Source organism: Pituophis catenifer, unplaced genomic scaffold (assembly GCF_029215685.1).
Source record: "Pituophis catenifer annectens isolate HBS135680 unplaced genomic scaffold, rPitCat1.0.hap2 SCAF_7, whole genome shotgun sequence".
Taxonomy (NCBI): Eukaryota; Metazoa; Chordata; class Lepidosauria; order Squamata; family Colubridae; genus Pituophis; species Pituophis catenifer.
Window position 1 is genome coordinate 9,206,821 of NW_027256887.1, and position 27,837 is coordinate 9,234,657.

General features: G+C 46.0%; 1 protein-coding gene across 3 annotated transcripts; it reads left to right on the forward strand.

Moving 5' to 3' along the window:
* Positions 1 to 2,573: 2,573 nt before the first annotated feature.
* PTHLH (parathyroid hormone like hormone) lies at positions 2,574 to 27,837 on the forward strand. Of its 3 annotated transcripts, none has more exons than XM_070947510.1 (4): positions 2,574 to 2,715; positions 6,573 to 6,706; positions 19,760 to 20,164; positions 27,616 to 27,837. In XM_070947510.1, exons 1-4 carry the CDS (start codon positions 2,701 to 2,703, stop codon positions 27,623 to 27,625), a joined length of 564 nt encoding a protein of 187 aa, XP_070803611.1. In that variant the 5' UTR covers positions 2,574 to 2,700; the 3' UTR covers positions 27,626 to 27,837. The 3 variants fall into 3 exon arrangements, with proteins under 3 accessions (XP_070803611.1, XP_070803612.1, XP_070803613.1); XM_070947512.1 differs by lacking the exon at positions 2,574 to 2,715 and adding an exon at positions 6,312 to 6,323; XM_070947511.1 differs by lacking the exon at positions 27,616 to 27,837 and having other exon boundaries at positions 19,760 to 20,168.

Sequence of the window (27,837 nt, forward strand, 5' to 3'; positions counted from 1 at the left end):
ACCTGCCGGGGGGTGGGGGAAACAGCATCTGCGGATTAGCCCTGGGCTGTAACCACCATGGACAGCTCACTGGGTCTCACCAGCTGGCCCAAGGCGCTCTCTCTCTCCCCCTCTCTCTCTCCCTCTCCCCCCCCCCCCCCGCTCTCTCTCTCTCTCTCTCTCTCTCTCTCTCTCTCTCTCTCTCTCTCTCGCGTGCGCTCCGGGGCCTCTGTGTTTTTCTTGTCCGCAATTCCTTTGGGATTTTGCCATGTCCCCCAGTCTGCACAATAAATGCCAACAGCACTCGGCAGCTAAGAATAGAAGGGTTTTCCAAAATTAAATAACTGACGCTTTCAATCTTCCTCAAGACTGAAAGACGTTCATTAAAAGAAATGCAGGAGATATGTGGACCAGATTAAAAAAAAAACTTGACAAAATTCCTTTTCCCTTCCCTTCCCTTCCCTTCCCTTCCCTTCTTCCCTCTTCCCTTCCCTTCCCTTCCCTTCCCTTCTTCCCTTCCCTTCCCTTCTCTTCTTCCCTTCTTCCCTTCTCTTCCCTTCTTCCCTTCCCATCCCTTCCCTTCCCTTCCTTCCTTTCCCTTCTTCCCTTCCCTTCCCTTCCCTTCTTCCCTTCCCTTCTCTTCTTCCCTTCTTCCCTTCCCTTCCCTTCCCTTCTGTTTCCCTTTCCCTTTCCCTTTCCCTTTTCTTTTTCCCTTTCCTTTCCTTTCCCCTGCTCTTTCCTTCCCTCCCCTCCCCCTTTCCCTCTTCCTTTCCCTCCCCTCCCCTTTCCTTTCCTCTCTTCCCTTCCCTTCCTTTCCTTCCTTTCCCTTTCTCTTTTCTTTTTCCCTTTCCTTTCCCCTGCTCTTTCCTTCCCTCCCCTCCCCCTTTCCCTCCCCTCACTTCTTCTTTCCTTTCCTCTCTTCCCTTCCTTTCCCCTTCCTTTCTTCTTTCCTCCCTCCCTCCTTTCTCCCACCTGTTACTAGACATTCCACAACAAAGTGCGTTGCACGAAAAAAAACGATCCTTGCCACGCCGCGCAGACTCCAGCCAGCGCGGCCCGATCCTTCACCCTTGGAAAAGAGGGAGCCTGTTTTACAATGCAAAGCAAGGGAAGTCAGGAGGCTCTCCCTGGGGTTTACGGGAATACCGGGGAAATGGGGGAGAAAATCCGTTCCTAGCAGGCGTGAGAAATCAACCGGCCTTTTTGCAAGACGACAAATGCCCCCAAGTCAACGATTCTCCGGGGTGTGTGATGGGGAAGCCCAGAGACTAGTAAACCACTTCGCTTGCTTGTTGTAAAATTCTAAGTTCTTGGCAGCAGCAGCCGCCGCCGATACACGTGCTCGCGCCGACCCCCCCCGGCGTTACCAGCTTGAGGCTTGAAACTTGGGGGTACCCACCACGGTGGGCTGCGTCTCCTGCCTGTTTTGGGGAGAAGGGGACCCACACATTGCCTTTCTGGCTGCCAATGTGTGGGTCTCTTGGTAGAAGTGCTGGGGCTAAGGAGAGATCCAGCCAGGCAAAAGAAGAGAAATGAAAAGAGAGCATCCAAATGTTGTTGTTGTTGTTGTTGTTGTTGTTGTTGTTGTTGTTGTTGTTGTTGTTGTTATTGTTGTTGTTGTTACTATTATTTGCTTTAATTTATATGCCGCCCTTCTCCGGAGACTCAGGGCGGCTTACAATGCGTTAAGCAATAGCCTTCATACTTTTGTATATTTATACAAAGTCAGTTTATTGCCCCCACAATCTGGGTTGTTGTTGTTGTTGTTGTTGTTGTTATTCTTTAATCTTTATTATTTAATTATTATTATTATTTAATCTATAGTGAGATTCACAGCCTTTGAGGCTGGTTAATAGCTCAGCAGCTCGAGTCCTTGGTTAGGACTCGAGCTGCTGAGTCTATCATCATCATCATCATCATCATCATCATCATCATCATCATCATCATCACTGCACTGCTTCAAAATTCGGAGCCCCCTTCCCATCGCTTCGGGAAGCCCCCTCTGTTGGCTCCCAGAGTTAGTCTCAACGCCCCGAGTCCAAGCTTTGAAAGGGGGCTCCCTTTCTCCAAATCCAAAAAGGAGGAAGGGGTCGGTTTGTTAGCTCTCCATCAGAGAGGCTGTGCCGGTGGATTCCCGTCCGGGCATGGTGGATGGGGGATGGACTAGATGGTCTCTAATCTTCCCCCCGACCTTTCCAGAGTCTAAGTAGGATTCAGTCCCGGAGCAGTTCCAGAACCGCGATCTTGCATCTCATCAGCCTGCGGGGAATGCGCGCCCCCTCGGGATTCGGGCGCGCAGACAGGTGGAAAATCCGAAGGAGGATCCCGCACGATCCCTCGACCAATGGCCCAGCGTGGGAGCCCCTCCCTCGCACCGCGATTGGCTGAACCTAGCGGGGTGCGCGGGCCGGTTCCTCTCAAGGCTAAGACGAGGGGGTCGCCCACCCAAGCCCCCCCCTCCCGGCCAGGGTCCTACAAAGCCCGGGATCCCGCCCGGCTCCTCCAGTGAGTTCCGAGAGGGAGCGACGAAGCGCACCTGCTCTTCCCGAGTCCCTTTCTGGAGATAGGAAGGAGGGGAGAGAAGACGCCCCCAAGGACCCCCTGCGGAAGAAACCCACCAGCCTTGGAGAGGCGCCCTGCTCTACCCTGCCCTGCCCGGCAGGCTCTGAAGGGACCAGCGCGCAACGAAGAGGAGGAGGAGGAGAAGAAGGAAGAGGAGGGATGGCCATGGAAAAGGTGAAGGCTGGAGGAGGGAAAACGGGGTGCGCGTCCGTCCCCACGGTTTTGACTTAATTGATTTCCAAACTCTCAGTCCTCTCCCCTACCCCGGCTCGGAGACGTGGTTTTTTTCGGGAAAGTAGATGGCTCAGTGGCTAAGACACTGAGCTTGTGGATCAGAAAAATCGGGAGTTCGGCGGCTCGAATTCCTAGTACAGGTTATTATTATTATTATTATTATTATTATTATTATTATTAGTAGTAGTAGTATTAGTAGTAGTAGTAGTAGTAGTATTATTATTATTAGTAGTAGTAGTAGTAGTAGTAATAGTGTTAGTGTTAGTGTTAATATTAGTATTAGTTCGATTTATATATGCCGCCCTTCTCCGGAGACTCAGGGCGGCTTACAATGCATTAAGCAATAGCCTTCATACTTTTGTATATACCTGCTTAGTAGGGGTTTTTGGCCCCCCCTGAGCGGTGTTCTATTTTATACAAAGTCAGCTTATTGCCCCCACAATCCGGGTCCTCATTTTACCTACCTCGGGAGGATGGAAAGTTGAGTCAACCTTGAGCCTGGTGAGAATTGAACTCGCAGTAATTGCAGGCAGCTGGCAGCTAAGTGCTACTTTAACAGTAGTTTAGTCCGCTGCGCCACCAGGCTCCTCAGGTTCTCCTGCGTGAGTAGGGGGTTGGATTAGATGACCTCCAAGGTCCCTTCCAACTCTGTTACTGTCCCCAGCGCCGAGTGGTACCCAGGGAGCGAAGGATGAAGGAATGGATGGATGATGGAGCGGGCGCTGCGAGGGGGCTGAGAGGGATCATTTGTTTTAGGGGGCGGCAATGAGCCCAGCCCCGTCGTCTTTGCCAATGGGAGACCAAGAGTTCCAACAGTCTTGGAAGGGAGGGTGTCAGTCCTTCCTTGCCAGGCACACTCGCCCCTTGGCCGCGTTCACACGACCGGCAAGTCAGGAAGACCGCATAGCCCCCGTCCGCCCCCTCCGAGTCCTCGGGACGTTGCTCAAGGACGCGCGCTGCTCTTAGCTCAGAGAAGCCAGGCAACGAACGTCTGAACGCGCTCCGAGAGATTAAGTTTGAGGCCCGAAAACCCCCGTTTCTTTGGGGGAGGCTGGAGAGCTGCGTTCTCACGACCCGCTGGGCTGAATACAGAGAACAGCCGTCTAGGGAGATTCTCAGTCACGCAGGTCACGGCTGTCCCAAAAGTGCTTCTCGAATTGGATTTTCTGGGGGGTTTTTTCCCCTTGAAGACGTTTCGCTTCTCCTCCCAGAAGCTTCTCCAGCTCTGACTGGATAGTAGAATCCTTCCATTCTCCCACCATCCAGTTAGAGCTGAAGAAGCTTCTGGGAGGAGGAGCGAAACGTCTTCAAAGAAAAACCAGTTGCCTCTTTGCAGGGAAAAAAAACCACCTTTGGGACAAGAGAACAGCTGTACAGACAATACAGCAGCTTTCACACAATACACCCATTGCCGCATTAGAGGCGAACCGGCCTTCAACGGTCCTCCTGTTGAAAGGCCAAGCAGCTGCGCTTGACCGGACGGCCTGGTGGCTCAGCAGACTGATAGCATTGTGATTAACACCAGCTGTCTGAATTACTGTAAATTCAAATCTCACCAGGCTCAAGGTGGACTCAGCCTTCCATCCTTTCTAAGGTAGGTAAATTGAGGACCCAGTTTGTGGGGGCAATAAGCTGACTTTGTATAAATATACAAAAGTATGAAGGCTATTTCTTAACCCATTGTAAGCCGCCCTGAGTCTCCGGAGAAGGGTGGCATATAAATCATTTTTAAAAAAAAAAAAAAAAAAAAAAAGTGGGGAGCGGCCCTTGGCGGCACGGGCTGGCACCTCCTCAGAGTCAAAGTCTCTAAACCAGGGGTGAAATCCAAAATTGCAAAATCTCCATTCCCACTCCACTCCAGGGGGAAGGATACTGCAAAAATCTCTGTTCCCTCCTCTCCTGGGGGGAAAGATATTGCAAAATCTCCTTTCCCACCCCACTCTGGGGCCAGCCAGAGGTGGTATTTGCCGCTTCTCCGAACTATTCAAAATTTCCACTACCGGTTCTCCAGAACCTGTCAGAACCTGCTGGATTTCACCCTTGCTCTAAACCCCACACACACGCGCGCGCGCACCCGTCGCCCCCAGACACCCGACGAGGGCAGCCTGTGCTTCGCCGTGGCCTCGTTTGCCGGGTCTCACTTGGAGGGCGCCCTGACCTAGACGTGACACCCTGATAGGGATTTTCAGAGGAGCCCAGCCAGACGAGTCTCGTGGAAGAATGGGGCCGGTACTGGCCAGTCTCCAGCTGAGCACAGCTGGCGGCCGGGGGGGGGGAGGGAGGTGGGGGGCGTAGAGGAAGGGCGTAGATCCGCCCTCCCAATACTTTTTGTAGAGGCCATTGGAAGAATGACAGGAGGGGATTCTGGGGGGGGGCGCCCCCCCCCAATAGACTGGCACTGCTTTTTGCTTGGATTCTTGGCTGGCAAGAGGGGACCCCCGGAGGGCTGAGCAAGGTGTGACCGTACATTCGAGACGGGCCCTGACCAACCCCCTCCCCAGAGTCGATCTGCTGAGGTTTGGGACTTTGGTTCCATGTTCCCCTGCCAGGAAGGCAGGAGTAAGGACTCCGGAGGTGTGGGAGTCCCAATTCGTGGAGGGCCAGGTCGTTTCTCCCTGCCCGATCATTCTGCGCAGGGCGAGGCTAGCGGTGGTGGGCTTTGGGAGCTGCTGCTCCAGTTGCCTGGTGAGGGTACAGCCGACCTGGATCCTGGCAGCCACCCTGCCCGCTTCTAGGACTCTGCCCTCTTTAACTCTCCCCTTCCCAAACGTTGGCCTCTCAGGGAGGCTCCATCAGGCAAGGAAGAGCTCGGGACCCGCCGCTGCTGCGCTAGATTTCTGCGGGCAGGGAGTGCGCCTCGAACACCGAACTCTGATGGGCAGCCTCTTCCCCAGTGCCTGGGTTCAGCCTGTCTGCCCGGATCCTCGGCGTGAGTGACAGGGCCGAGTCGCCCGCTCCTGGGCTCTTCTCCCCCAAGGGCTGTGGGTGGTCCACCCCACCCACCCAACCGGGCGGCCAGTGCCCAATGGAGGCGGGCATCAGTGGTGTGGCTGCTCTTTTCTTGGCATCTCAAGCTGGCCTCCTCCTCCTCTTCCTCCTCCCCATCCCATGGCGATCCAGAGGGAGGAAGGGAGGCAGAAAGGCAGCTGCTGAGAAGCGCAGCGGGCAGAAGCTGGGGACCTGAGCAAGGTACGGGATGGGGAGTCCTCCTGCTGGCCGGAGGGTCGTCGTTCCCCCCTCTCTCCTCCTCCTCCTCCTCCTCCTCCTCCTCCTCCTCCCCATCCCGTGGCGATCCAAAGGGAGGAAGGGAGGCAGGAAGGCAATTGCTAAGAAGCGCAGCGGGCAGAAGTTGGGGACTTGAGCAAGGTACGGGATGGGGAGTCCTCCTGCTGGCCGGAGGGTCGTCGTTCCCCCCTCTCCTCCTCCTCCTCCTCCTCCTCCTCCTCCTCCTCCTCCTCCTCCATCCCGTGGCGATCCAGAGGGAGGAAGGGAGGCAGAAAGGCAGCTACTAAGAAGCGCAGCGGGCAGAAGCTGGGGACCTGAGCAAGGTACGGGATGGGGAGTGCTGGCCGGAGGGTCTCCTCCTCCTCCTCCTCCTCCTCCTCCCCGAAGGGGCGTCCCGCGCGCCTCCGCCGCGCTCCCTGCTTGCTCCACGCCTGGGAGGTTGGCTGGCGTTTGGGGGCGGGGAGCCCACGCCTGGCGCCCTCCCTCCCTCCTTCCTTCCCTCCCTCTCCCCCCAAACCTTCCCGTTTTCCTGGCGTCCCGCTCCATTCGCTCAGCGCCACTTCTCTTTGCAGGTCCCGAAAATCCGCCGGAAAGCGACCATGTTCCCCAGACACTTCCAACAGTGGAGTTTCGTGGTCTTTTTGCTGAGTTACTGCCTGCCGTCCTCCGGCCGATCCCTGGAAGGCCACGGGAACGGACGCCGATTGTGAGTCGCTCTTCTTTTTTCTTCCTTTCTCTGTCCCGAGACTTTTAAGACACCCCACCGTAGCCAAAAAAACTCCAAAAACCGACGGGGCAGCCTTGTGAATGTCCTTTGCTCAGCTCGTGAAGTGATTGGCTCAGAACGACTCGGATTTTTATTTCCTCCTTGAAATATTTAAAAAAAAAAAAAATCCGAGAGGGTCAATTGAATGAAAGAACGGATCGGGTAGAGAGGATGACTTTCATCAACCAACCCTGAACTTCTTAAACTTTTATTCTCCCTTTTCTTCTCTGCCTCCCTTCACTTTTTGAATTGGGAAGGTTCCTTGGCGGCCTTAACCTTTATTTTTAGAGAAACGGAGAGCCAAAAAAACGACCCTCGCGCCGCTTGTTTGTATCGTGTGTCAAAAGAACAATAGCTGTCCTTAAAGGACGTGGGGAGTGTGTGAAGGAGAGAGAGAGAGAGAGAGACACAGAGAGAGAGACAGAGAGAGACAGAGAGACAGAGAGACAGAGAGAGACAGAGAGAGACAGGACAGAGAGAGAGAGACACAGAGAGAGAGAGAGAGAGACAGAGGGACAGAGACAGAGAGAGAGACAGACAGAGAGAGACAGGACAGAGAGAGAGAGACAGAGAGAGAGACAGAGTGACAGACAGACAGAGAGAGAGAGAGAGAGACAGAGACAGAGAGAGACAGAGAGAGAGACAGAGGGACAGAGAGAGAGAGAGAGAGAGAGGCAGAGAGAGAGAGAGACAGAGAGAGAGACAGAGAGAGAGACAGAGAGAGAGACAGAGGGACAGAGACAGAGAGAGAGACAGAGAGAGACAGAGACAGAGAGAGACAGGACAGAGAGAGAGACAGAGTGACAGACAGACAGACAGAGAGAGAGAGAGAGAGACAGAGACAGAGAGAGACAGAGAGAGAGACAGAGGGACAGAGAGAGAGAGAGAGAGAGAGAGAGAGAGGCAGAGAGAGAGAGAGAGACAGAGAGAGAGACAGAGAGAGAGACAGAGAGAGAGAGAGAGGGTTTGGAGGAAGAGCCTCAAGTGGGCATGTTCACATGCGCTGGGAGATTGCGTTTTTATTACAAACTACCATAGCAGGCATATTATATAGACTTCGGATGCTAAAAGATGGCCATAGGCACATTGGCACCGATCCCAGAAACATGGAGAGCGCTCTGGGAGAAAATACACAGCGCTTAAATCACGGCTTTTGCAATCCCTCCGTTGAAGGTTTGTGCCAACGAGCATGAAAACGCTCCGCTTTTGCATTAAACCGCTGATGGAGAGAGCCAAGAGGCAGTTGACTGAGAAGAAACAGGAGAACAGCTCCGAGTCTGGGATGCTCAAATGCCCCTCCGTGCTTATTTATAATAACACCAGTCGGATGACTGGAGCTGTGGGATGAACTCACCAGATCGATGCATCCACCCTGCGGTGTTGTCGCACAATGCTGGATGCGCAGATCCGAAGTTCTGCGCTTGTACTTTATTCTTTTTAGGGGATTGGGGAAGATGGGAAAATAAAGTGACAGGTTTTAAGAGATGAACCGGAACAGTCTAATGAAAAATAGGGAAAAAGGCCAACCTTCAGCAGACTTTTCTCTGGAGATGAATTTGTGAAGGGTCCTTGGTGGTACCCTGAGCTTCTGTTGTTTTCTTGCAAGATGTTTCATTGCCCAAACTTAAGTAACGCCAATTATGGCTTGCTCACAAATGCAGAAAGTCCTGAGTGGGATTGGCACTGATTCTTTTCCCTTGGTGTGAAATATTCCGGATTAGAATGAGGTTCTGTAAAACTTTGGTATGGATTATGCACCACCTCTCCACAGTAGTTCTTCTAACTCTCTTCTAAATCTGAAATGGTTCCCTTCGCATCCTTAATGAAAACCCACAGGCTGAACTCCTGTTCTTGAACAGACCCAACCGAAAGTCAGATGTTGCCCCCCGAAGAACATCTGGCTTTGACCGGGATGGATGCCTAACTCAGCATCCATCCATTGGGCTGGGGGCTCAGAGCAATATAACTTCCTAGCAAGGTTTCCACCCACCCACCCGCATTTTGGAAACAAAGGATAAATTGTAGGGGGGGAAAAAGGCACAAGGCAAGCCAAAGAATTTGGAAACGCAGAAGGTATTTGAACAGTGCTGTAAAGTACAGTAGCCTCCTCAAGTCCTTAAACAGGAGGAGGGAGCGAAGGAACAGAGAGCCATTTCTGTTGAACTTACACGGGAGATCAAGATGTCAAGAGTGACCACTGCTTAGTGAGGGTTGGTTAACCATCTTCCCTTTGGGGATTGGCAGTTTAGCCCCAAGACCGTGGAGGGGGGGGGGACGAGGTTTTCAAGGTTGTGTACATGAGAGTGAATTATAACTCTGGGAACTCAAGGTACAATGTATACAGTAATTTGTGTGAGTGCTTCTGGGCAGCCAAGAAACCATAAACTCTCAACTCCTTCACTCAAAATTGCTCACCGCACCGCATGTTAGCATGGGTATTAACTGCCTCTGGTTTGGGGTCAGGCAGTTTTTCATTGCAGAACTGGGAAGGGACCTCTAGCGGGATAGCGAAAACACTTCCCCCCCCAAAAAAAACCCCAAAAAACTTTTCAGTCTTCTGGGTGCTATTTTTAGAAATGCTGTATTTCTTCCCACCCGTTAATCCACTCTGGCGATTCGGCTCAGTCTTCTCCAGTTCTCACTTCTCCTCACGGTTACAAGAGGTGGATGGGAGGAAGGAAACAAAGAGGTGGATTTTTAAAAGAAGATTTGGTCCCTGTAGCAAGTTATCTTAAGGGCCTCTCGGTAGATTGGCAGGGAATATTCCTGCGTCTTTTTTTTTTGCTTTAATATATATGCCGCCCTTCTCCGGAGACTCAGGGCGGCTTACAATGCATTAAGCAATAGCCTTCATACTTTTGTATATTTATACAAAGTCAGCTTATTGCCCCCACAATCTGGGTCCTCATTTTACCTACCTTTGAAAGGATGGAAGGCTGAGTCAACCTTGAGCCTGGTGAGATTTGAACTTGCAGTAATTGCAAGCAGCAGATGTTAATAACAGTGCTTTAGTCCACTGTACTGCAGGCTCTTTAGTCTCACTGTACTACAGTCTGTGTAATTCCTGCGTCTCCCCCACAACAGACGTTTGCAAAATGGTTGGGAGCTTGCCTTCTGCTGCCTGAAAGCATGAGATGGAATTGGGATTTTTTTTTTATTTCTGGGGACTCTGAGATTGGTTTGCCCTGATGATGTTACCTAATTGGGTAATAAAACGTCTGTGAGAAAATAACCAAGTTTGGAGAGCACCAATGACCCTTATAGTTCAACCCTGAACAACAAATAATCTCTTTTTATCATTTTACCAAAGGGGGGAATGAGAGCCATTGGCATGGTTGAACTTAGTCTTCTTAAGTGAGGGTGGCAAAGAGATTTTCCCCCTCTCCCTTTGTACTTAGTCTCCTTCCAAACTTCCCTTAAGGAATGGGGGCTCTGAGGTCACCCTCCTTGACTGAAGTCATGGCACACCGATGCTACCTCTGTCTTCATTATAATTCTTAATCCTGATGCAACATGTTTAGTCACTAAACAGCGCCCCCACTAGAATAGCTGGATAAAGGAACTTTTCATGTACAATTTTTTAAAAAAGAAGCATGTAGCTTGATAATATCTATAGACAAAATTTTCCTCTTCGAGAATAGGATCAGGTATTATGATACAAACTTGTTTTTTTTTTTTAAAAAAAAAAAAAACCCAACCTAAATGTTCATGCTAAGGAACAGAGAGGTTTCTGAATTCAGTTAATTGAGTTTTGTTTATACAGTAGTGGCTAAAATTGTGCAAACCTTTTTTGGGAAAGTGTATTTTTGAGGTTTCATGGCTAATAACATCACTTTTTTTTTTTTTTTGGAGTTTCAAGATAATCCTATTCCACTGCTGGAATGGCCTGGGAATAGCCCAGACCTTCACCCAATTGAAAATCTATGGAGCCGACTAAAGAAACTTGTTAGTCAGAAGCGACCCAGCAATAAAACCCAGTTAATAGAAGCAATCCTTCAATCTTGGTTTCACATTAGAATAGCTGCAGAACTAAAAGACTTGGTTCCCTCCATGGGAAGACATTGTAAGGACATAATTCATGCTAAAAGTTACCCAACTGAGTATTAACTGACCCGGTGATAATTTTTGTATATCTCATTTTTTTCTATGGTGATCATTTTTGTATATCTTGTTTTTTCTACGTGTTTCACTTGTCTTCTTTATACTGTAACCACTATTCTAATAGCAAATCCTTCATAAATGTTATTGCATTACATTCTTGATTAAATGATCTTTCCATTGATATATAATTTTATGGTACTACTCCCCCCCAAAAATGGTGTTATTAGCTAGTTTTAGAAAATACACTTTTCCCAAAAGGTTTCCACAATTTTGGCCACTACTATAAGTGACTCCACTCCCAAACAATTCTAGGTGACTTACAAGTAAAAAATTGAATATGTTCCACAGCAGTAATCTAGTAACATGGTCTGATAGAGAGCCTTAATTGAGAAATATGTATTTACTATTGGTCTGTTAAGAATATTGTTTTCTCTTATTAGTGGATTGATTGATTGATTGATTGATGACTTTGAGTCAGCTTGACTGTTGGCAATTATATGGGTAAATCCATGTGGTTTTCTTGAGAAAGCTTTTTTCTTGCCTTCTTCTGGAGGCTGAGATAGGGACCAGCCCAAGGTCATCTAGTTGGGTTTAAATCAGGACTAGAACTCCCAATATCTAGTCCAGTGGCTTTTAACCACTACCCAAAACTGCCTTCTTGCAATTGAATTTTGCATGAGTCCATTTTTAACCATGACATTTATTTATTGGCACAGTTAGAAACTTCTTAGAACCCCACCAGAGGCTCCTGTGACAAGAACAATTAATCCGTTTCAAATTAAGGACACATCTTTTGTAGAATGAGAGACTGAAAATGAGAAAAAAAAAAACCAAAAAAAAAGTATCAAGTGGGTTTTGATTGCTATCTGGGTAAGAAAGAGAGGGGGGTGGAAATGAAATTTGGGGTACTTGTATGCATCATAGGGCAGCGGGAGGTTTACAAATTTATTCAGAGTTCAAGATGGCCGAGAATTCAACAGGTGAAGAAAGGAGCTATTCACATTGTGAATACATTTTGAGAAAAAATGAATAGGACTCTCTAGAAAGGGTTTGAGAACCATGATATAAAATAGCCTAAAATAGCACCAAAAGAGAAGCGGTGCGGTGGCCTAGAGGTAGAGCCCTCGCCTCATAATCAGGAGGCTGTGAGTTCAATCTTAGGTAGAGGCAGATATCCCTCTCTCTGGGCACAGTGAGAATATATCTACTTAACAAAACTCTGCCCTGGCGACAGGAAAAGCATCCGGCCAGTAAACACTCTGCTAACTCCATTCAGTTCCCCAGACTCCTCCATCCCGCAAGGGATTATGGGGTCATTAAAAGAAGATGATACAGCACCAAAATATTCAGCCTGTCAAAACGCTGATCCATTCAAAGAAGAGAGTGGCAACCTTAATTAAACGAGCAAAGGACAAGGATAGGATGAGTGTCAGGGGGTGGTATACACTTATGTTCGGTACCGGTTGACAAATGTGAGCACGCGCACCTCCTCCATGCATACGCAGAGCCTTCTGCGCATGCACAGAGGGTCAAAAACAGGACGTGATGACGTCTGGGTGGGTGGGCGGAGCCTCCCACCGCCAGCGCTACCAGATCGCGCGATCCGGATAGAACCGGCTGAAATTCACCACTGGTGAGTGTCATATAAATGGTTGGCTTAAGCCACATTTTGAAGATCAGTTGGAACTCAATGAGAAAAAGGTTCTACAGATCCAGAATTGACATAAGTTGCACCTGTAATTTTAAAGCTGATTGTCTAGTGCAGCATAGCTGGCTGGAGACTTCTGGGAGTTGACGTCCACAAGTCTTAAAGCTGCCAAGTTTGAAGACCTCTGGTCTAGCGCAATATTTCTCAAACTTAGCAACTTTAAGATATGTGGACTACAACTTCCAGAATACTGGGAGTTGTAGTCCACATATCTGAAAGTTGCCAAAGGTTGAGAAACACTGGTCTGGTGGATATGTAAGATGAGCCAGAATGCAGGAATAAAGATATTCTTCCAGAATAACTGTTGAAGATTTTTTTTTAAGCTGGAGAACACATTCAGTGGTTTACTGAGCTCCTGTGCACCCATCAATATGGACACAGTCATATTCCTGCTATATATATTTTTTACAAGGCGTCTAATAAGCACCTTTCATTTTCACCCCAAAACATTTGAATGCTTTTTTTTCAAATGGAGAACATCAACACTCTTTCTAGCCAGATGGTTTGTCTACTAGCTCATGCCACAAATTTTAAACAATCTTCCACTAACCAGGATTGTGCCAAGCTCCCTGGGAAAAGGCCATTCGTTTAGGCATTCGAAGTGGCATTTTGCTGGGCAGACCACGGACCAATGATGCCAACATCTACAAGAGGGTGTTGGTGTTTTTTTTTTCATGCATTCTCTTTAACATTTGGGATAATTTCCATGGATGTACGAGCCGTGAAACAAACACGGAAAACACATATCATTTCTTGAACTGCTCAGAAGAATTTATATGTCTCATCTCTATGCTCTGCATAATTCTGAAGGGAATATAAGCAGCATTATTATTAGGAAGAGAGAATCTTGGTGAGATTTTAGTTATGGTCCTCCCAGTTTTTAGCTCTGTCCCTTGGCTATTAAGAGGCTCCATTCTAACATAGGATGCCAAGTTTTTGTAATATATTATGATATCTCTTCAGATGCAAGGCTCCTTGTATGTTACCTCAGATTGCACCATAACATTTCAGCTCTTGACTAATCAAGTTATACAGCCTCAATTTTTGATATCAGCTGCTATTATAAACCAGAAGAGACTGAGAGTGGTAATAACCTTGCTTCTGTATCAGTTATATAGACTGACTTAACTTTAAGGTTATGTTCAACATTCAATGACTTTTGAGATAGCTTCATTCTATCCTTGACACGTTTCATTGAAATCATATAATAGCAATAGCACTTAGATTTATATACCGCTTCACAGTGTTTTACAGCTGTTTACAGAATCAGCATATTGCTCCCAACAATCTGGGTCCTCATTTTATCGACCTCAGAAGGATGGAAGGCTGAGTCGACCTTGAGCCGGTCAGGATCGAACTGCTGGCAGTGGGCAGAATTAACCTGCAATACTGCATTCTGACCACTGCACCATGAGAAAGGAGCATGAGAAAGGAGGGAGGGAAGAAAGGAAGGAAGGAAGGAAGGAAGGAAGGAAGGAAGGAAGGAAGGAAGGAAGGAAGGAAGGAAGGAAGGAAGGAAGGAAGGAATAGCAATAGCAGACTTATACACCGCTTCCCAGTGCTTTATAGCCCTCTCTAAGTGGTTTACAGAATCAGTATATTGCCCCCCAACAATCTGGGTCCTCATTTTACTGACCTGAAGGAGTTTGGTGTCCTTCAACATGTCCAAGATATTACAGGTATCCTGGACCCTGGCCATTGGTTCACATTTATAACAGTTTGCAGTGTTCCAGGGTCACCTGATTCCCCTTTTGCGAGATGCTAGATGCTTTCTAGGAGCCTGGGGAGGGTGAAAACGACCTCCACCCTGCTGGAGGCCCTCCAGAAGCCAGAAATAGCCTGTTTCCCGATGTCCGGTGGCCCGGAAGGTCCAAAAATCAGCTGGGCGGCATGCGCATGTGTGCTGGAGCTGAGCTAGGGCAACGCTCACATGCCCACAGATATGGCTCCATATGCCACCTGTGGCACCCATGCCATAGGTTTGCCATCACGGCCTTAGCACATTCTGGACAGGACCGACAGATATCCAGTGGAATAATCTACAAACCCACTTGTTGTTTTATTCCTGCAGCTGACAATGCATCCACCTTACCCTGAGGGCCAAGACACACATTTTCCCATCAGTAATTATTTCCCAGGATCGGCTGCTGGACCACAATATTTTGTTTTGTTTTCCGGACTACGGTTCTCTGTCATCCTTGTTCTTCCAGTATGAACTGATTGCGAAACCCCATTGCTTAACTACCCTGAAATTGAGAAAGCTCGAGCAGATCATACCTGTCAATGATGTAAACATCAAGATGGTATTAAAATGTGCCTGGAGAAGAAGACGTGAGTCCTATTAACCCTGTCACTGATTAGAAACCCTAATAATTAGAATAGAATAGAAAGAATAGTGTAGTGTAGTGTAGTGTAGTGTAGTGTAGTGTAGTGTAGTGTAGTGTAGTGTAGTGTAGTGTAGTGTAGTGTAGTGTAGTGTAGAGTAGAGTAGATAGAGTAGGAATAGGAATAGGAATAGGAATAGGAATAGGAATAGGAATAGGAATAGGAATAGAATAGAATAGAATAGAATAGAATAGAATAGAATAGAATAGAATAGAATAGAATAGAGCAGAGCAGAGCAGAGCAGAGCAGAGCAGAGCAGAGCAGAGCAGAATAGAATAGAATAACAGAGTTGGAAGGGACCTTAGAGGTCTTCTAGTCCAACCCCCCGCCCAAGCAGGGGACCCTATACTATTTCAGACAAATCCAGATTTTATTTTATTCTATATTCAGAATAAAGAATAAAAAATAGAATAGAAAATAGAATAGAAAATGGAATCAAATAGAATATAGGAAAAAAAATAGAATAGGATGTAGAATAAAAAACAGAATCGAATAGAATAAAAAACAGAATAGAATATAGAATCAAAAATAGAATAGAATAGAATATAGAATAAAAAACAGAATAGAATAGAACAAGAAACAGAATAGAATACAATATAGACTCAAAACTAGAATAGAATCAAAAATAGAATAGAATAGAATAAAGAATAGTATAGAATATAGAATAAAAAAAGGATAGAATAGAAAAAAGGATAGAATAGAAAATAGAATAGAAAATAGAATGGAATGGAATGGAATAGAATAGAATAGAATAGAATAGAATAGAATAGAATAGAATAGAATAGAATAGAATAGAATAGAATAGAATAGAATTCTTTATTGGCCAAGTGTGATTGGACAAACAAGGAATTTGTCTTCGGTGCATAAGCTCTCAGTGTATATAAAAGAGATAAGTGATAAATCATGATCATAATCGTCATAAATACATTCATCATGAATCATAAGATACAAGACTTAGTGATAGTCATAGGATACTAAATAAGCAATCAAAATCATACTAGGAACCTAAATAAAACAACATAAATCATAAAGATGCAAGCAACAAGGTTATCGTCCTAGGTAGAAAAGGAGATAGGTAATAGGAAGGATGAGAAAAAGAATAGTAATACAGTCTTAGTAAATGGTTTGACAGTGTTGTGGGAATTAGCTGTTTAGCAGAGTGATGTGATCTTGATCTACAGCAAATAGCTGATCTCCGAAAGTGAAGCAGGAAGAGAATTTGGGAGAAGACTGCTAGGAATATCCAAAGCTTAGATTAGTCTGTAACAGAAAAGGCAATGGCAACAATCTTCTGTATCAAGAAAACTAAGGAGTCACCTGGAGTTGAGCCCAACTTGAAGGAGCCTTTCCATTTAGCGATCTAGAACCCATCTGTCAAAAACCATGTGTCCAGGAGCAGTCAATCACAGACCAACTATGGAGAAAAACGTCTTCCAAAGCTAGGTGCATCAAGAGTTTGCTTGCTGGTGGAAAAAGAAAGGGATGGATATTTTCAATTTATAAAAGACAACTAACATATTGGAATTGGAGGCATCTCTTTAGATGTTTACGCCATGCAGTGTATTTAGCCGGTCCTCAGATTGGGGGAAACTCGGAAACAACACCTTAGTTCTAGGTTGCAGCTCACTTAGCAAAATTTGAAAACTCATCTAGAACATGCAGCGTCCACTGTGAACATAGAGGTTGTCCATATTTATCCAAACACCTCTAATCATTTCCATTTATACGCTTCCCCCGAACTTATGATTTCTATGCCTTCCTTTGGCGAACTTGAATGTAACATGTCTTCAAAGCTAATGGAACCAGCTCATTTCTGAAATAGCTTCAAGGCTGCTTAAGAATCAGTGTTTCTAATGTACGGGCCTTTTCCTGGTGTAACTTGGAAAATTCAGTTCTAGATTTGTGAGTGGCTTCTTTAAAAGGCTTAAAATGTGGAGGAGCTAGGGTTATTGTTGTTGTTTAACAAGTGGAGAGTGTTGACCAATCACCAATGTGGTTTTGGACTTGAGTTGTAGCTAATCTTGGTCCAAGATCATCTCCATCAATTGATTTCTTTTTGTTAAACAAGCTGATTTGAAGTCCTGCTTTTCAACCTTGAGCACTTTAACATATCTGGACTTCAACTCCCAGAATTCCCTATCCACATATTGTAATTATTTGAGAAACACTCATCTGAAGGCTGAAGGTCCCTGTTCTGCCCTAGCTACGGACCCCAAAGAACGCAGCACACACAAAGTCTGTACAAACCTTAGTTTACTAAATTAAATCAGTCTTTTTCAAATAAAGGCTGTTAATTAACTTTCTTAACAGCCTACAAGAATCCAAAGAATAAATAATTGTAATCTTACTATGGTTGGCAGAAAGCCCAGAAGCAATTTGCAGGAAACTGATAAGAGAACTAAGATCAGGATGCGAAGGAGAGTGAATGAAGTTGTTCCCTGCAAATTGCCTCAGTTGTTGTCCTTCCTTAAATAGGCTAAGGGAGTGGCCAATTAGCTCCACTCTCGAGGAGACCTCCTCCTGAGGAACCACTCCTGCCTTTTGGCAGCTCTGTGTGCCCGTGCATCGAGAAGAGGCTCCTCCTCTTCTTCCTCTTCACGTATAGGAGCTTCTGGAGGTTCTGAAGGCCCTGGCTGAATCCCCGCCTCTGGCACCACATCTTCTCCAGCCTCCTCATTGTCTGACTCGAGTGCCAGCTGCACAGGCTGCTGGCGCAGCACCACACCAGCCTCCTCGTTGTCTGAATCAGCTACTAGTTGCACAGGCCGCTGATGGGCCACAACAGTCCCGCACCATCCTAGCAATTATAAGTAGTCCTCGATTTACAACCACAACTGAGCCCAAAAGTTCTGTTGCTAAACGAGAAAGTTGTTAAGGGAGTTTTGCCTTTTTTTTTTTTAAATTAGATTTATATGCCGCCCTTCTCCGGAGACTCAGGGCGGCTTACAATGCGTTAAGCAATAGTCTTCATACTTTTGTATATTTTATACAAAGTCAGCTTATTGCCCCCACAAACTGGGTCCTCAATTTACCTACCTTAGAAAGGATGGAAGGCTGAGTCAACCTTGAGCCTGGGGAAATTCGAACTTGCAATAATTGCAGACAGCTGAATGTTAATAACAGGCTTTTAGTCTGTTGAGCTATCCAGGCTCCTTACGACCTGTTTTACGACCTTCCTTGTCACAGTTCTTAAGGGAGTCACTGCAGTTCTTAAGCTAGTAACATGATTGTTATCTGGCTTCCCCAATGAACTTTGCTCGCAAAAGATGATTACATGACCTCGGGACACTGCAACCGTCATAAGTATGAGTCAGTTGCCAACCACCTGAATTTTGATCATGTAACCATGGGAATGCCGCAACGGTCATAAGTCTGAATAACAATCATGAGTCTTTTTTTTCCCCCAGTGCTGTTGTAACTTCAAAAGATCACCGAAGAAAAGTTTGTAAGTCAAGGACTACTGGTATCCATGGTTACAGCAGTGGGTCATATACCAGCTTCCTAGCAAACTATTTCAAATTCAGCTTTTCTGCCACGGTAGGGAATAGTTAAAAAGTTTGATTGATTCAGAGAAAATGTGGAATATGCTGGACTCTTGCTGTGGCGATTATGCTGTACATAGAGAAGACTGGGGTTTTTTTGAACAGACTCAATAAATAACAGAATAATAGAGTTGGAAGGGATCTTCAAAGTTTTCTAGTCTAACCCCTGTTCAGGCAGGAAACTCTATATCATTTCAGACAAATAGTTGTCCAATCTCTTCTTTAAAATTTCCAGTTTTGGAGCATTCACAACTTCTGGACGCAAGTTGTTCCACTGATTAATTGTTCTAACTATCAGGAAATTCCTCCTTAGTTCTAAGTTGCTTCTCTCCTTGATTAGTTTCCACCCATTGCTTCTTGTCCTACCCTCAAGTGCTTTGGAGAATAGCTTGACTCCCTCTTCTTTGTGGCAGCCCCTGAGATATTGGAACATTGCTATCATGTCATCCCTAGTCCTTCTTTTCACTAAACTAGGCATACCCAATTCCACCAATTGTGCTTTTTAAAAAATATGTTTTAGTCTCCCCTAATCATCTTCTTTGTACTAGAGTCTCAACATAGTTTTTATCCCAGAGCTATAATTGCACTCAACAATGAACTAAAGGGCCACTATCAGTGAGCTGTTGGACAGCATTACTTGGTCTGTTGTGTGGATGTTTGGGTGGTTCAGGGGCGGGGAGTTTATGGTGGGTGGGGGTGTGTTTGAGGATTGTTATGTGTGTTGCAGTGGTGGGTTTCAAATTTTTTTACTGTCAGTTCTGTGGGTGTGGCTTGGTGGGTGTGGCTTGGTGGGAGTGGCAAGGGAAGGATACTGTAAAATCTCCATTCCATCCCCAATCCAGGGGAAGGACTCTATAAAATCTCCATTCCGTCCCCAATCCAGGGGAAGGTTACTGCAAAATACCCATTTCCTCCCGATCAGCTGGGACTTGGGAGGCAGAGAATAGATGGGGATGGGGCCAGTCAGAATTTTTACTACCAGTTCTCTGAACTACTCAAAATTTCCACTACGGGTTCTCCAGAACTGGTCAGAACCTGCTGAAACCCACCTCTGGTGTGTTGGGCCTGGTCTTTAAGTCTTAAGTGAATTTCGTTGTATGGGTATACTGTGTATATACATACAATGACAATAAAAGTTAAACTAAACATCTTTTTTTAAAATATTGTGGCGGCCATAATGAATGGATGAATGAATGGACATCCTTTCATGTCCATTAATGTCTGGATTTGCTTTTTTTCTTTTTCTTTTTCGAACAGCAAAAGGACGGTCGCCGAATACCAACTCCTTCACGACAAAGGGAAGTCCATGCAAGACACCCGAAGGCGTCACTTCCTGCAAAACCTCATCGAAGGGGTGAACACGGCTGAGATTCGAGGCGTGTCAGAGGTATCGCCCAACCCCAAACCTGCTGTGGTTCCTGCCAAAAGCTACACGCTCCGCTTTGGCATCGATGACGAAGGCAAAAACCTGACCCAGGAGACCAACAAGACACAACCGTACAAGGAGCAGCCCCTGAAGACCCCCGGAAAGAAGAAAAAAGGAAAACCTGGGAAACGTAAGGATCAAGAGAAGAAGAAGAGGCGAATTCGTTCAGCCTGGCTCAGCTTAAAAGGGTCCGGCAGTGGGATGGACATCTTGCGTGTTGCACCTATTAAGACAAGGTAAGAAGGACTCATGTTCCAGGTGTGTCCGTCCAAAAAAAAGTAAGGTCCAGCTATTCTGCTGTTATAATGTTGCACCAAGGTTAGGTTTACTTGTGTCCTTAACGGTGGAGACCCAAGGAAAATCTTGAGTTGCTTTTAATCTCGGGAGAGAACATGGACAGTGTCTCTATGTCATGTCTGCCGAAGCCATAAGGCAGGGCTGTCCAACCTTGGCCACTTTAAGATTTGTGGACTTCAACTCCCAGAATTCCCCTAGGCTGGCTGGGGGGATTCTGGGAGTTGGAGTCCATGGGTCTTCAAGTGGTCAAGGCTGGACATCTCTGTCATAAGGACTTCTTATTTCAGTTCCAGTTGCTGAAAAATTCTGAAAAATTACTTCAAGGATAGAGAAAATCATTTCCATTCCTGTAGGACCAGAGGTGGGTTTCAGCAGGTTCTGACCAGTTCTGACGAACCGGTAGCGGAAATTTTGAGTAGTTCGGAGAACCGGTAGTAAAAATTCTGACTGGCCCCGCCCCCATCTATTCTCTGCCTCCCAGCTGATTGGGAGGAAAAGGGGATTTTGCAGTAACCTTCCCCTGGATTATTTATTTATTTATTTATTTATTTATTATTTAAATTTGTATACCGCCCTTCTCCCGAAGGATTCAGGGCGGTGAACAGCCAGAATTAAAATACATACAATATAAAATTTAAAATAATTTAAAACCGAATTAAATCGAATTGACATTCCCCAAATTTAAAAACCCATTACCCTTAAAATAACCCATTTAAAATTTTAAGCCATCCCAGCTTGCCGAAATAGGAAGGAAAATCTCCATTCCCTCCCCAATCCTTTAAAGCTTTAAAGGATTGGGGAGGGAATGGAGATTTTACAGCATCCTTCCCCTGCCATGCCCGCCAAGCCACACCCACAGAACCAGTAGTAAAAAATTTTGAAACCCACCACCACTGTGTAGGACAGGGAGTTTTCAAGGAAGTAAGACCTTGAGAACTGCAGTTTTGTCTAAAACTTTTAATAAAAGTTTTTTTTTTTTAATAAAATTGAGAGAGAGAGAGAGAGATGCAGCTTTACACCAATTCCATAAGATCATTTTCTGAAATAATAATGACAACGAATTATCGATACTTAATGTTAATTTCCAGAAAATATGGCCAGTTTAGGCCTTCTGGCAATCGCTGTGCAGGATTTGCATTTGATGTTTCCCATGTGACAGTTCAAATCGCCCAACAGGGTCAGCCTGTACAGCTTGGACCCTTCCAGTTGCGTGAAGTTCTCACACGCTGACCTGTTGTTTGGGTACACGCTGACTCTTTTCACCCTTAAGAGATTCAAGATAACCTTCCAAAAGCATTAAAACAGGAGAAATTTGCAGAGCTGAACTGATTTCAAGGGTAGCTGGTGGTATTGAACGGCGACCACGAATCTTCTAGAACAGGGGTGTCAAACTCAAGGCCCGCGGGCCACATCTGGCCCACTGGGGTGCTTAGATCTGGCCCGAGAAGGCACCTTGAAAACAGCAAAGGACCAGCCCGCGGTGCCTCTGCCAGCAAAAATGGAGCTCAGGAGTGCCGCACGCAGCCCTCCCAGGTTCCATTTTCAGCTGCAACGGCCTCCTGCAGACCTTTGCCTGTGAAAACAGAGCTCGGGGGGATCCCCCCAGCTCTGTTTTCACTGGCAGAGGGTTGCAGGAGGCCATCATGGCTGAAAACATGACCCAGGGGTCAGCGGTGGGTTCTACTTACCTTTACTACCAGTTCGCAACAGGATCTGCATTCGCAGATCGCCAAAGACGACATCCAGGGCGGTGGGCGGAGCCTCCCGCCAGTTTTACTACCGGTTCTTGCGAACCGGTCCGAACCGGAGGCAACCCACCACTGCTGGGGGGGCTGCATGCACCCCTCCAAGTTCTGTTTTCATTGGCAGAGGGCTGCAGGAGGCTGTTGTGGCCCAAAACGGGGCCCACTGGCAGAGGGCTGACACGAGTGACATCAAGCTGACCTCGCCCATCCTGGCCATGTCCACCTGCCCCCCACCCCTCCAGGTCAAACACAACCCTAGTGCGGCCCTCAATGAAATCGAAGTTGATACCCTTCTTCTAGCAGATTGGTATTTTGCTATCATTAGACTATCTCTCCAGGTGTCCTTGACTTCTTGAGAAAGGAATGTTATTATGACTATACATCACCCATGCTCCATACAATCCCCCCTCCCAGTTTCCCACAGTAGTAAATGTGGCAGGCCTGAAGGCCTAATGTAAAAGATGGCTTCCAGGCCTGATACATTTCCTACATTGGCTGTGGTCATGAGTGACCAGTTCTCATGTCTTATGGGTACCGAATATCCTTAGCTGCACATAGGTGCAATGCAGAGGTGGGTTTCAGCAGGTTCTGATCAGTTCTGAAGAACTGGTAGCAGAAATTTTGAGTAGTTCAGAGAACCGGTAAATACCACCTCTGACTGGCCCCGCCCCCATCTATGCTCTGCCTCCTGAGTCCCAACTGATCGGGAGGAAATGGGGATTTTGCCATAACCTTCTCCTGGATTTTATTTATTTATTTATTTATTATTTAAATTTGTATACCGCCCTTCTCCCGAAGGACTCAGGGCGGTGAACAACCAAAATTAAAATACATACAATATAAAATTTAAAATAATTTAAAAACAGAATTAAATCAAATTGGCTTCCCAAAAATTAAAACCCATTACCCTTAAAATAACCCCATGGATTGGGGTGGGAATGGAGATTTACAGTATCCTTCCCCTGCCACGCCCACCAAGCCACACCCACCAAGCCATGCCACGCCCACCAAGCCACACCCACAGAACCCGTAGTAAAAAAATTTGAAACCCACCACTGGTGCAATGAAATTTTGCTTCGTTCTTCATATTAACCCCCGTTTCTCAATCTTTACAGTTTGAAGACATGTGAACTTCAATTCTCAGATTTGCTGCCTGGGGGAATTCTGGAAGTTGAAGTCCACACCTCTTCAAGCTGCCAAGCTTGAGAAACATTGGTATAAACTAAGAGTGTGATAGGTCAGCTCATACCGAGTTAGTAAATTCCAAATCTTGAGATGTTTGTTGTGGAAAGGGAATTTCATTAATGTCGCAGCTATCTGGAATGCCTTTTTATACGCCCTTGTTACATAGGCCAAATACATTTACTTGTATCATATATTTGCCAAAAATGCTAGCACTGTCAGGAGTGCAAACTAAACGTTTAATTTAGGAATCCCCCTGGCGTAGGCCAAATTAAACCCCAGTTCCGTTTACATCACTGAAGAAAAACAAGATAAAAGCAAGAGGATTACGAAACACCTCAAAGTTTGCAATCTGTTGTTTCATCTAATTTCTCATGGATTCCTAGATAAGAGTCATCTTTGGAGGATTGTGTCAAAGTTTTGGGTGCGCTTGGCAGGATAACACGGTCCCTCAAGCTACAGTCAGGTGTGAGAACCTAGGCCCCAGGCCTAGCAAAGATATCAACTGTTATAAAAAAAAAACACTGATATAATTTAGCGTTCTCTGTATCTCATCCACATCCTTCAGAAGATCTTATTCAACCAGCGTAGACTCCAGTCCTCCATTTGCAAACCATGCATTGATCAACAAGTCTTGGGAATAAGTTTGCTAAAATGGGGCAGGGAGGTGGCCATCCAGATGTGGAAACATGCCTTTCTGATAAAGGAGTATATTTCTAACTCAGGGTTGAAATGAAGGGTCCTTGAGGCTTTTCTTGCAGATGTTTCACTACCAAATTAAGTAACATCATCAGTCCTTTTAGAACGTGTCATTCTAAAATATACCCAACAAAAGTCATATAAACTTAGAACTAGAAAGTGTTCCAATATTTGAAGGGCTCCTACAAAGATGGGGGGGGAGGGTCAACCTATTTTCCAAAGCAGCAAAAGGTAAGGCAAGAAACAATGGATGGAAACTAACAAAGGAGAGGAAGGAATCTAGAACTAAGGAGAAAATTATTCATGGTTAAGAGCAACCAACCAACCAATGGAATATTTATTTATTTATTTATTTATTTATTTATTTATTTATTTATTTATTTATTTATTTATTAGTTCAACTTGTATGCCGCCTTTCTCCGAAGACTCAAGGCGGCTTACAATGCATTTAAAAACCATATATAAAACATTAAAAGTTAAACCATTAAAACCCATTAAAACCCATTCACACCATTCATGGCCGGATCTCGCCAAATCACAGCAGCGAGATCAATGGCCCCAGGCCTGCCGGAAGAGCCAGGTCTTCACCGCTTTTCGGAAGGCCAATAGGGTGGGGATGGTCCAGACTTCAGGAGGTAACTGATTCCAGAGAGCTGGGGCAGCCATAGAGAAGGCCCTCCCCTGTGGGCCCGCCAGCCGGCATTGTTTAGCTGACGGGACCCTGAGGAGACCAGCTCTGTGGGATCTTACCGGTCACTGGGAACTATGCGGTAGAAGGCGGTCTGGAAGATACCTTGGCCCTGAGCCATGTAGGGCTTTAAAGGTAATAACCAACACCTTGAATTGTGACCGGAGACCAATAGGGAGCCAGTGCAGCTTGCGGAGAATTGGTGTAATGTGGGTGTACCTAGGTGCACCCACAACAGCTCGCGTGACTGAGTTCTGGACCAGCTGTAGTCTCCAAACACTTTTCAAAGGTAGCCCCATGTAGAGCGAGTTGCAATAATCTAACCGTGAGGTGACAAGGGCATGAGTGACTGTGAGGAGAGCCTCCTGATCCAAGTAGGGTCGCAATTGATGCACCAGGCGAACCTGTGCAATAGCTTGCCTATAGAAATTGTGGGTGCTCCATCACCAAAGGCTTTCAAGAAGAGACTGGACAATCATTGTCTGGAATGATATAGGGGTCTCCTGCTTGGGCAGGGGGTTGGACTAGAACAGTGATGGCTAACCTTTTTGCCATTGTGTGCCAGGAAGGGGGAGCGGGGGAGGTTTGTGCACGTGTGACCCCCTACCCCACCCCGCTCCTGGCATGCGATGGCCCAGTAGGCCCGTTTTTCTTTCTCACCTGGCTCCAGATCCTCTCTACACATTTGGGGAGTTGGAAAACGGGCCATTTCAGGCCTCCGGAGGGCCTCCAAGGGGGTGGGGAAGGCTGTTTTCGCCCTCCCCAGATGCATAGAGAGGATCTGGAGCCAGGTGAGAAAGAAAAACAGGCCTTCCGCATCCCCCACCCAGGCCCTCCGGAGGCAGGAAACAGCCTGTTTCCCTACTTCTGGTGGACCCAGAAGGCCTGAAAATGCAGGCGCCAGAGCTGAGCTGCCATGCCAGGCGACATGGCTCCGTGTGCCACTTGTGGCACGCGTGCCATAAGTTCGCCATCACGGGACTAGAAGATCTCCACGGTCCGTTCCAACTCTGTTATTCTGTGTTTTACTTCTTCTAGACCAATTGACTCTTGCCTAAGGCAGGGACCCTCAAATCATCTCAAACATCTATTCAAGCTTGGTCTGGAAAACCTTTGGTGATGAAGCCATCATGATGCTTTAAGGGTGACTCACTGTTCCCCCGCTTCATAGCTTTCATCATGGTCATCCTGATGGGAGCTTCCTCTGCAAAGCTCTCACCTGTTGCTTTTTATACCTGGACACTATGAGAATAAAGCCAGACCTTCTTCCCAGTTGTAGTCAAAGGCCATGAACTGGAAGACTTCGGTCATGGCTCCCCACCCAAAGCCTTACCTTCTGTATGCTAAATACACCAATTCCTTTAACAAGTCATCACAGAATTCAGCCTCCAAGACCCTCGTCAGATCTATTCTCATTTGTAATGACAAGTCTGGAACACAAGATGAGACGGACTTTGAACACAAATAAGTACCACCAGGCAGAGAAAACAAAACCCAACAAATATGCAGAGAAGTTTAGCAGCCTGGTTTATATTTTTAGATTTTTTTTTTCAGCTTTGTAGCTATTCTTGCCCGCTGGTAGAGTTAAGAGTACACTTTTAAATTATCAGGTTTCTTTTTCCAGATGTTCTTAATCCTTTGGTCCACATCTAATTCTAGGCTACCTTCCACGGAGCATTATTAACGTGTGATCTAAAATGTGACCCATACGGTGCTTAATTACCGTTTGGGAAGGATCATGTTTGTGCAACATGTTTAACCAGATCGGTGAAAGATCTGGTGGCTGCAGCCATGTTAAGTTTGGGACTGATTCTGTTTCTTAGTTCATTGATTGTGATTCAAATCAAGGCCATTCCATGAGGAGCCCTGGTGGCACATGGGGTTAGAATGCAGTATTGCAGGCTCACTCTGCTCACAGCCTGGAGTTCGATCCTGATGGGACTCAAGGTTGACTCAACTTTCTATCCTTTCGAGATTGGTAAAATGAGGACTCAAGATGTTGGGGGCAATATGCAAATAATGCTGACTCTCTAAAATGCTTAGGGAGTGTGTAAAACACTATAGGGCAGTATATAAGTCTAAGTGCTATTGCTATAAGTGCTATTAGTTTATGGTATAATGTAATATGCCCAAACACTGAGTGACTTCAGTAGCCAGGTTAAGCATGTTAATCTAAACACAATAGATAGGGGAGGGGAGGGGAGGATAGGGGAGAGGAGAGGAGAGGAGAGAGGAGAGGAGAGGAGAGGAGAGGAGAGGAGAGGAGAGGAGAGAAGAGAAGAGAAGAGAAGAGAAGAGAAGAGAAGAGAAGAGAAGAGAAGAGAAGAGAAGAGAAGAGAGATGAGATGATGAGATGAGATGAGATGAGATGAGATGAGATGAGATGAGATGAGATGAGATGAGATGAGATGAGATGGGGATACTTGGAGGTCTTCTAGCCCAACCCTCTTCCTCAAGCAGGAGACCCTATACCATTCTGGACAAATGCCTGTCCAGTCTCTTCTTAAAAGCCCCTAGTGATGGAGCACCCACAATTTCTGAAGGAAAGCCATTCCACTGATTAATTGTTCTAACTGTCAGGAAATTTCTCCTCAATTCCAGGTTGCTTCTCTCCTTGGTTAGTTTCCATCCCTTGTTTCTTGTCCTCCTTTCAGGTGCTTTGGAGAATAGATTGGCTCCCTCTTCCGTGTGGCAGCCCCATAGATGTCAGAAGACTGTTATCATCTCACCCCCTGGTCCTTCTCTTCATTAGACTAGACATACCCAGTTCCCACAACCGTTCTTCGTATTTTTTAGCCTCCAATCCCCTAATCATCTATGTCTATATGTGTGTGTATGCTCTCACCCACAAAGAAACCACTTCTTGGAAGATATTTTCCATCACACTGTGCTTTATTAATTTCCTTGTACTGACAATCATGAACACAAGAGACTAGCTGGCCTGAAATTCTTGGAATGATTGTATGTTGTCCATCAACTCTTCCAAGAGAACCAGAATGTTTTGATGAGACTATTAATGTGTCCAGTTATTTGTATGGGAAAATAATTCTCTCCTTTTTTTGTCTTTCCTTCGCAGGAGGCGTTGACATCCTCCGCTAAGATTTTTTTTGGAAAACTTAACTCAAGTGTTCTGTAATTGTGAACATATGGAAAGTATTTATTATCTGTAAATATTGTAAATGATTCAAAAATAAAACCTTGGCTGCAGATGTTCTCCAAAGCTGCACATTTGAACATTGTGAATAATACTGGGAGGGAAATTTTGTACTTTGACAATTCTTGTTGTCACATTTACCAT